Source organism: Camellia sinensis, chromosome 8, assembly GCF_055761805.1.
Source record: "Camellia sinensis isolate YWXY chromosome 8, ASM5576180v1, whole genome shotgun sequence".
NCBI classification, from domain to species: Eukaryota; Viridiplantae; Streptophyta; class Magnoliopsida; order Ericales; family Theaceae; genus Camellia; species Camellia sinensis.
In genome coordinates, this window is record NC_138968.1 from 179290630 (window position 1) to 179300844 (window position 10215).

The 10215-nt window shown below is 33.8% G+C and overlaps 1 protein-coding gene across 2 annotated transcripts; it reads left to right on the plus strand.

Moving 5' to 3' along the window:
• The first annotated feature begins 359 nt into the window (after window positions 1-359).
• On the plus strand, window positions 360-8677 carry LOC114270680 (Nucleotidyltransferase family protein). Of its 2 annotated transcripts, none has more exons than XM_028212259.2 (13): window positions 360-875; window positions 2200-2312; window positions 2467-2523; window positions 4363-4458; window positions 4536-4606; window positions 5046-5088; window positions 5275-5355; window positions 5442-5501; window positions 5923-5973; window positions 6526-6623; window positions 6747-6795; window positions 7200-7244; window positions 7776-8677. In XM_028212259.2, exons 1-13 carry the CDS (start codon window positions 521-523, stop codon window positions 8289-8291), a joined length of 1635 nt encoding a protein of 544 aa, XP_028068060.2. In that variant the 5' UTR covers window positions 360-520; the 3' UTR covers window positions 8292-8677. The 2 variants fall into 2 exon arrangements, with proteins under 2 accessions (XP_028068060.2, XP_082740368.1); XM_082884242.1 differs by having other exon boundaries at window positions 380-875; window positions 2452-2523.
• Window positions 8678-10215: the final 1538 nt, after the last annotated feature.

The following is a 10215-nucleotide window of genomic DNA, read 5'->3' on the forward strand; positions in this document are numbered from 1 at the left end:
GGTAGAATTTTTGGGACCTCTCACCAATTAATATACTATTAATTAGTGTATTAACTTTAGTTATGACATCAGTAATACTATATGTATTAATTAATATATTAATATATGTTATAACATTATTACTGACTTCATCTATTATACAAATTATTAATATTTAAAATTTATAAAATTATACCATATCATCTATTTTTTTGATATAATTATACCATATCATCTATTAATATATTAATTGATATACTAATTAATATCTATAACATTATTCTATGATGTTATTAATAAATTATAAATATTAAAAATATCTTAAATTATATTAATAAATTATAAATATTAAAAATATCTTAAATTATATCATATTAATTGATATATTAGTTAGTACTGTTGTGTGTATAGGATTATTCTTTTAGCAATAACCGTTGGAGATGCTTGGGCGAATATTGCAAAATTGAAACCCTAGCACTGCCCCGATCCAAACCGCCATCAAACTGAGATATGCTCTCACGGGCGGCTTGATTCCATTCCAATGGAGATCGAAGGGTTCTTGTACGACGCTCTAAGCCCTCTCTCCTCCTCCGCCGCTGCCGCACCCACCGGTCAACCACCACCGCCGGTGGAGGTTTCCGAGCCCTATGTTGTGTTCCGCAATGAAATTCTTCTCACGGCAACTCACTGCCCCTCGCCGAAGAACGCCGCCGTAGATTACTTCTCTCTTGACGTCGGTGCCGATGATGATGATGATGATGATGAGGAAGCGGCGGTTGATTTGATTGCTACTCCGGCGACTCCGGCACAGGTTCCGGAACCGGAGAGGACGCTTGAGGGCGGTTGGTTTCGGGCGAATTGTCGGTTCAAGAGCCCCATGCTTCAGCTCCACAAAGGTTCTGTTTTCAATTGATTTCATTCCAATTTAAGCAAAATGTCTCAATAATGCTTTTGTTTGTTTTTTTTGGTCCATTGGTACTTTTTGAAGTTATGTTTGTATCTAAATTTGGAACTAGTGTTAAATTGCTATTTCTGTTTTAGCGATTATTGAGGGGATTGATTACCTGTTGCTGCTTAGCATGGGGAAAAATTATATGCATTTTAGGGAATTGAAGTTGCATGAAAATATTGGTTGTAGATTAGGCTTTGTGTAGACCTCATGATGCAGTGCACCCCCAAAAGGCTACTTAGTTTGATATGTTAGAAGGAAAAAACTAAGATATGAGATTGTAGTATTGCTTTTTGCAGCTAGCTTATGTTTTCTTGTACTTGCTACTCAGATCTTTATTTTATTTTATTTTCATTGAGCAATACTACAATCCCAAACATAAAAACCTAGAAAATACCTAGAATTTGACGTCAATGGTTTAGATTTACTTAAGATACGGGCCCACGACACTAACTTCAAATCCCAACCATAGATTTGATCTTCCCTCCTCTCTTTTTTTTTTTTTTTTTTTCTGGTACCATAGGATTACTGAACTGAAAATTTGATAGAAAAATGAAAATAAGAAGAAACCAATTATTACTTCTTCTTGCTGCCATGATGATTTGAATCATGGTTTTGTCCTGCAATACATCTTTGATACCAACCAAATGGTTACTGTTTTGATGTCTCAGAAGAAGAAACTAAAAATCTGAATAGAAAGAACAAGAAAAAATAAATAGCAGAAAATTGTAGAGAACAATGAAAAGAGGCTTCAACTAATGATGGAAGAGTGAGCTTCCCAAAGGATGGAGCCAAGCTACTACTGTATAGACACTCAATAAGAAACAAAGGACGTTTACCAAGAAAATTCAAAACCTGAATACCCTCAAGAACAGACGTTCAGACCCTTGGAGATTTAAGAACTCTAAAAAATAGATATCTTTTTCCTAGATTCACACGAAATATCACACATTATTGCACTCAATTTCCTAAGACTTGATTCGTTGACTGTTTTGACTAATTTATTACTTAGATGACTATTTTTCATTTTTATTTAATTATTTCCTGGCTTACTCTTTAATGCCAAGGGCTTGTTTCTTGGTCTAGCAACAATTGTTCTGTTTGCTGCATCAACTACAGTTATTTGAGCATATCTTGCATACTTGAATGTTTTATGATTTTAAGCAACCGTAATGAATGTGAGGAGTTAGTGACCTCTTTAAATGTCTCTACCAATTTTAATAATAAAACATTGGAAGTGTATCCTCATTGTTTGATTGTGGATGTTACAGAGATATTGGATTTTTGCGAATTTCTCTCACCGACTCCAGAAGAGCAAGCATCACGAAATGCTGCAGTAGAATGTGTCTTTGATGTTGTCCGATATATTTGGCCCAACAGCAAGGTGTGTGCGTGTGCATACACACACCTTCATACCCACAGACGTGCAAATATAAATATATACATGCAAGTGTATACACATGTTTTTTTAAGTAATTTGTATTCAAAGTCTAGGAAGTCAGAAGTGTGACAAGTTTTATTAGTATTCCTGCTTGCAGGTAGAGGTTTTTGGTTCGTTCAAGACTGGGCTTTATCTTCCAACTAGTGATATTGATGTAAGTACATTGCTTCCTTGTAGTTGTTTTATGGGAGTATTTAATTTGTACCCCTGCAGGAATCTAATCCCATATGTTTGTACATGGTCATTGATACTGTGTTTCTCCTGCATTCATAAATTCTCCGTTGTTAGTTATGAACATGATTAGCTTGTTCTGCTCATTAAAGTTTAAATTTCTTGCTTCATTTTTAAAGTCATGTTATTCAAACTTATCATTACTGCATGAAAATGCTTTCAATTTGATCTTTGTTTTGCCTCATTGATGATAGGAGAATATTGGTCTTTTTATTGGAAAGATGGGAATGTAGAGAACTGTCATCAAGTGTAAGCATTCTGTGCAAGTGATTGTTGCTGGTATACTTGCTTAGACAGAATTGGTCAGCTTTTTCTGATCAACATTGAAAGGCTAACCTACTTAAAAGACAAGTATTATTATTGAAAATATTTTTTTGGAGAAAAATAATATATATATATATATATTTGTTCAATGTTTCATTAAGAATCTTCTGACTCAAACTCTGCTGCACTGTAATTTTTGTAGTATCTAATTTGGCCTCTGTATATTAATGTGGAGCTTGTCTCTGTCGGAAAAGAAGATATCTAAGACATGATAAAATTTTTAAGAATCTAGGTAACATCGTTAGACGAGTATGAGCATGGTTTTAAATCGCGGTATTGGGACACGTAACGGTAACGATCGCGGTGTAACGGTATTGGGAGTATCGAACGATACGTGTTGGGAATCGGTGAAATTCTTTGAAAACATTAGCAATTGTCCAAAACCTAATGATACACATTTTTTTGTCCATTTTAATCTGAATTTGTCATAGTATGTTGTATGAATAAATAAAATTATTTAACCATGTTGCATCAATTAGTTATCAAAATTTAAGATGAAAAAAAAGAATCACAATAATATGTTGCCAACTTGCCGCTTCAATTAGTTCCTGGCTTATCAGTTCAGTCACTATGAAAACAAAAATGGCTCAATCCCACATCAAAGAGGAACAAAAGTGGGGTGGCTCCATTACTTTAAATTTGTACTTCTATCCCAAATCAGAAAACTATCAAAGCAATGAGTTGTCTGATGGCTTTAAATAGCCTCTTTATGGTGTTGGCCAGCTGTTTTGCCGTGTGGCATACTAAAAGAAAGTTCAATTTTTCCCCCCGAACCAGACCGGTTCATTCATTTATTAGTCACAAAATCGGATTTTCATTGGTTCGCATGTGGAATTGGCTAGTTTGTAGGTGAATTTGATTCAGACCGTTATACCGGTCAGTATCCGAATTGGAGGCACCAAAAACCAGTTCAAACGGGCCGGTACGCTACGAACTGGCCAGTATTTGGAACTATGATGAGTATGAGTATGGAAGTAGAGTTTAGGCCAATTTAGGCATAAATCAAACATATGTTTCCATGTTTCTTCATCTGTGAGATCATTGGGCTACAACTGATTGTTGGATGTGAGAAAAAATTCCATTAGGTTCAATAAAGATTTTGGCATAGCTGTTGTTTGTGACCAATGATGTTTAATTGCACATAAGAACATTTTTTGTCATGATCTTGTGTCAAACTTGATTTAGATTGCCTAGAAAATTGAATTCTTCTTGCTGACGTGATTTGCGATTTATCCATGTCTGGAGGAACAATGTCCATAATCTTGTTCATAAATAGAACATTATTTCAAAGGCATTCAGATGAATATTCCTTTGAGAATGATAATTTTCTTTTTCTTATCCAGTTCTGGATTGTTGAGGTGTGATTTGTTTGTTGATGAACAAATTTGATGATTAAATATTGTCACTATAACTAGGCTACCTAATTGCCAAACTGTAGGTTGTGATTCTGGGGTCAGATATTAAAACTCCACAAATTGGTTTGCAAGCCCTTGCTAGGGCCCTATCTCAAAGAGGCATCGCAAAGAAGATACAGGTGTGCCTCATTTGACAATTAAAAAATAATTATTATTAACTATTAATATCTAACATGTGTTTTGTTTAACTTTTCAGGTTATTGCTAAGGCACGTGTGCCAATCGTCAAATTTGTAGAGAAGAGAAGTGGCGTTGCATTTGATATAAGGTTCAATCAAAATTTATCATTTTCATTGTATTCAACAAATTTCCTGCTAAAGCATTCATGAGTGTGTTTGCATTTAGGCTACCCATTTACTTCACCCATTTTTTTGTTTATTTTCTTTTATTATTATTATTATTATTATTATTATTATTATTATTATTTGTCTTTACAATTTATTTATTTATTTATTTTTTCTGTCTTAACATTTTTGTATGCACCGAATTGATTGGATATATAAAATCATTGAAGGGTTCTGTGTGGGTATTTCAAGTTTCGACAAATACTATATTGGTGATTTCTTGAATGCCATGTAGCTTAGAAAGGTCTTTAGGCAGCCTGCTAGGACGTTTCTTAAGTTTTTCCCTTGGCACTTTTTAATCTATGTTCTTTTGACAGCAAATGTTGATCTTATTATATATTTGTTGTATCTTTTTTGTTATAGTTTTGATTTGCAAAACGGACCAAAAGCTGCTGAGTTCATAAAGGTTTGTTTTGATGTCTCTCCCTATGATATAATCTTTTGATTATTCTCATGATTGGTGTATATAGACACCCACACATAATAGTTGGGTAAATAGTTGATTAGTTATGAACACATAGTAAATGTAAATGCACGAGTTCCTTTGATTTGGTTTTTGCAATTTCTAATATATATGTGGTTCTCTTTTCAGAATGCTGTATCTAAGATGCCCCCATTACGGCCATTGTGTTTGATCTTAAAAGTTTTTCTGCAGCAAAGAGAGTTAAATGAGGTGTGGATTTATTTATTTTATTGTGATCAGTTTTACTACTAACTTTTTCTTCTGATTTGACTAATTTTAGAGTCTTCAATATACAGGTGTATACTGGTGGAATTGGTTCTTATGCACTCCTTGCAATGCTCATAGCAATGTTGCGGGTAATTATTGGAATCTGTTTTAGCATGTAGAATGTTATGATGTGGGAATCAGATCAATCAAGTACCAACCACAATTTGATTAAAGGACCAAAATGAACTATTGTAACCATGAGTTTATAGCTACCATATTCTTGCACATTTGCATTGAATTATCATCTAAAATTATCATTTCAGTTGTCAAATGACTGTAGCATGTTATAGAGGAAACCTCATATTGTTACTCAGTTGATCTAAAGGGTTTTATTTATTTGTTCTATTACCTGTTATCAAGAGATGTGTTGTTATTTGCATTGTCTCAAAGTAAATACTGTGTTGATCAAATAATGCTTAATACTAACTGTTTTACTAAATCTGTATTTTGATTAATTTTATTTTGTTTTCTCGATTTGTTGCTTCCCTTATGATACATTTGATTATGCAGAGCCTCAGTGAGCAGCAAGCTTATCCAGAACATAACTTGGGAATCCTTTTGGTATGCCCCTTTTCTTTTTTCTTTTTTTTTTTTTGTGGTTCCCAGTAAATATACTGTGTATGCTCTCACTTCTCCTGGAGTGATTCAGATTTTCAACAGATGACCATGTTAAGATGAATTTCCTGTCAAAGTGAATTTGCATTGGGATTGTTTGAGCACCTTAATATTTTAGATATAGGTGCTATAACAGAGATACGGCTAAAAAGTAACCCACCTATGTTTAACTACTAGAGCTCTATAAGATGACGTGCAATCATAATATTTCAGATATAGGTGTGCTATAAATAAAGATACTGGTAAAAAGTAACCCACCAATGTAAAAATACTAGAGCTATAAGATGACATGCAATAGAAAATTGGTTTTTTATTTTATTTTATTTATAAATTTGCAGATGATACCATGCATGCATAAATGCATATATACCATGGAGTGCTTTTGTTCAGCATGTGATTGCTGTGTTTTCAATTTGATTGGTTGGAAAATTTTGTTTTGGGAAAAAATTAAAATTTTGATTTCTACATTCTCCTTGACAAGTTTGTTTTGGAAGGTAGGTTAATTTTTTCGATATTTATGGACGCAAATTGAACACATCCGACATTGGTGTGTCTTGCAATGGGGAAGGAACCTTCTTCTTGAAGAGTAGCAGAGGGTAAAATTTTTCCATGGGAAACCAATAGTACCCCTGTTTTTCCTTCTGATGTTGAGTTAGATTGTCTGATTAAACATAATTCAATTTTGATCGTTGTTCCTTGGTTTTTGATGCCTCTTTCAGGTTTACTGTTAAAGGAAGACCATTTCTTCTTTCCATTGAGGACCCACAGGTTACCTTAAGAATTTTGATATGTTTCTATTTGCAATTTTTGCAGCACCTTTTTGGGAAATCTTATAATCCAGACATTGGGGTGTGGTTCTGGCTGGAATAAGTATTCTATTAATTTCAATCTTGAGCTGGTTTTAATTGGTTGGCTAGCTACACTCTTGTTTGGACTATTTAATCAGTCTTTGAGAGATGTTGGGTCACCTCTACGCCTATTTTATATTTTGTTCAGTTTGACAATTTCTGCTTTGAGATTGAATGAGATGGCGTTTCCTGCACAATGTTGGAGAACATTGTGGTCAAAACAGAATAAAATATAAAATAGGGCCCTGGGTGACTCTTGCCCCTTGGAGCAATATGATCCTCTTCAGGTTGATAATTGAAGTTTTTCTTTTCGGGTGATAACAGGCACCAGAAAATGACATAGGGAAGAATTCGTTTAGCTATTTCCAGGTATGATCTTTATGGTCTCATTGTTCTGTCTCTGTTGCTTTTCTTCCTTCAGATTGCTTGATAATTTCTTTTGCTTATGTGGGAACTTGGTATACCTTAACAACGTCTGGTAATTCATTTTGTTGTAGATGTGAGGTATATATGTTCAGGATGTGATATGGAATTCTTGATAATCCAATATTTGTTATGAAAACAAATCAGAAAGGAGGCAAAAAAGGGTGGCTACTGTGAGATATATGGTCCTTGATGGCTCTTCTAGAGTGTTAGCGCTGTTGTTTGTTTTATTATTATTTTTTAAAGAGTTATGCTAGGGATCCCAAATAATCTGCCAAATTTTCTACCAAACCTCTCACACAATGTCCTCGTCCTGTCCTAATGTAATGGTGTTATATATATAAAGTTTTTAATGTTGTGCTTGTTGGAACATATTGGTGAAAATTTGTCAATTCATCTGTCTTTTAGCTCTTTGGCTTTAATCCACATTGCAACATAAGTTCAATAAAGCCATTTTTCTTGCTTTTGCTGCTTCAGGTTCGATCAGCTTTTGCCATGGCTTTTTCGACACTGACAAATACAAAGACCATCTTGAGCCTAGGCCCCAACAGGAGTATTCTGGGTACCATAATAAGACCTGACCCAGTACTATTAGAACGAAAAGGAGGGTCTACCGGGGAAATGACATTTAATAACTTGCTACCCGGAGCAGGAGAGCCATTGGAGATCCATAATGGTGATCCACAGGAACTTTGCTGTAATTGGCGGTTAGATGACGAGGAAGAACCGCTGCCCAGAGGAAATGGAATTGTCGAGTATGCTAGTATGCCTTCTTCCTCTGGAAAGAAGCGGAAGTCATCATCTAAGGAGGAGAAGCGTTCTAAGAAGGCGAAAGAAAATGGTGAGACAGGGAAAGTCAAGCACGAAGAAAGTGGGTCGGTGAAAGAGAAGGGTAAAAAGAAGCAACGGTGGAGACATTATCAAGATGGAAGTCATAGTAGTAATGGTTTCAATCGTTATGGTGGAGGTTCACCATGGAATCGTACCTCTTAATTCTTCATCAGCACTAAATTTATGCCATGTATTGAGGTTGCCCCCAGTCATCGCAACACAATGGTCTCGGGATTGTTGCTTCCTTGGCTTAAAATTTTTATTGCTAGAACTATTTGGAGCATCTTATTGTCTTTGGCGTTGAGAGAGGATATCTTTGAAGCAGCAGTTGAAGTATTTATTTCTTTAAAATTTTGATGGTGTTTACTAACTACGCTTAGCAACCGAGGGAGATTGCTGCAGCGGTTGTCCTTGGCAAATGGTTGTAGATTAGTTATTTATTGGTTACATTAAGAATGATAATTTTTTTTTTTTTTTTTTTTTTTTTGTTTTAAAGGACAGAATGATAATCTATTTGTTTATTTTGATGTTGAACATCACTTATAAAATTGATGGTTGTACCTCAAAACAAAAACAAAAACAAAAAAGGTAAAACTAAAAGCCATAATTGAAACATGTACCAGTCTTCATCTTGAATGCAGACCATAATATGGAAATTGACAAGCCAAATTCTAACTACCCTCCCAAGGGAAGTTGCTAACTTAAAATTAAAAATAATCAATAATAAAAAAAAAGTGAAATAATAGTTCAGTGTTAAGTTTATAAATTAATTTCAGATAGATGGAAAAGCTTAGAAAGTTATGTTTAAATGTTGCAAAGTTTATCGGTAATATAAAACTATAAATAGATATTTTCCTAATAAAAATTACATGCTAAAATTGAAAATATACGTTTTACATATTCAAACAATTTGTAAATCCTACATGTTCAAAAAAGTGGTATACCAATAGAATTTTATACTGAAATTAAAGACACTACTGTCATGTCATTTTAGTGAATAACTCTGATAAAAATAAATACATCTAAAAGAGTAATATTTTCTAATTTTCCTCCCACATAGGCTAAGCTAGAAAATATTTGTTCCTTTATATAAGTTTTGTGTTGGTGATCTAGCATTACAAACTGTAAATCTGTATGCAGTTGGCAAATAACTCTCTACCCTCCGTGGGTGATGACTAGTTTTTTCTTTCTTTTTTGGGTTTTGTTTATTAATCTTTTGAATTTTGGATTTTGTTTATTAGTCTTTCTAATGTACTTGCAGTATAGACCTCTCAAACAATAGGTTCTCAGCTATTAAAAAAAAGAAAAAAAAGTGAGTTATAGTTGCTCAAGTTTAACTTGAAAAACTTAATAAGATTTGAAATATGTTCCAATTTGATTTACTTAATTTTCAGTCAAACTCAAATATTTTTTAATAGTGACCATCACGATTTGACTTTGAATAAGTTAACTTTTTATAATACATATAATATAAGTTTATACAACAGAGTTTTGAAAATTAAGCATGATTTTTAACTTGTGTTCAAATCTCAAAATTAGCAAAGCATCCAAATGATGAATAAAAAATATTTGTTCTTTCTAAATTTAGAAGGCTTCCTTCTCAGTGCCTTGTTTTTCATTGACCTCACATGGCGGGTTTAAAGAAATTGAGACTTGTTAATGGTATTAAGTAATTTGCGAATCTCACATCGCTTAATTAGTTTGTATTAAGGTTCTTTATATGAATCAATATTTCATTATTTTATTGCCGGGCTTGGTCACATGGGCTTGTAACTAAGCATAGGGCATTAAAATAGTTGGATGGTAGTGTTGATTCCTGGTATGTCTAGGTTTAGTGTTTCTCTCTACTCCATAGAAACATCACGAATTCAACCTCAATCCACAATGGGCTGTGATGGAGGGAGGGTGCACTTGCCTCCTAGGCCACACACACTTATAGAATTTCAACAACAAACAATTACTTTTTATACGGTGGTATCAATTGTCATCTACTTTAAAGATGACATTCTGAAGTATTTGCCAAAATATTGGAAGACATTGTTGAATATTGCAAGAATTAACTAAAAGTTACACTATTAGTTTTCGT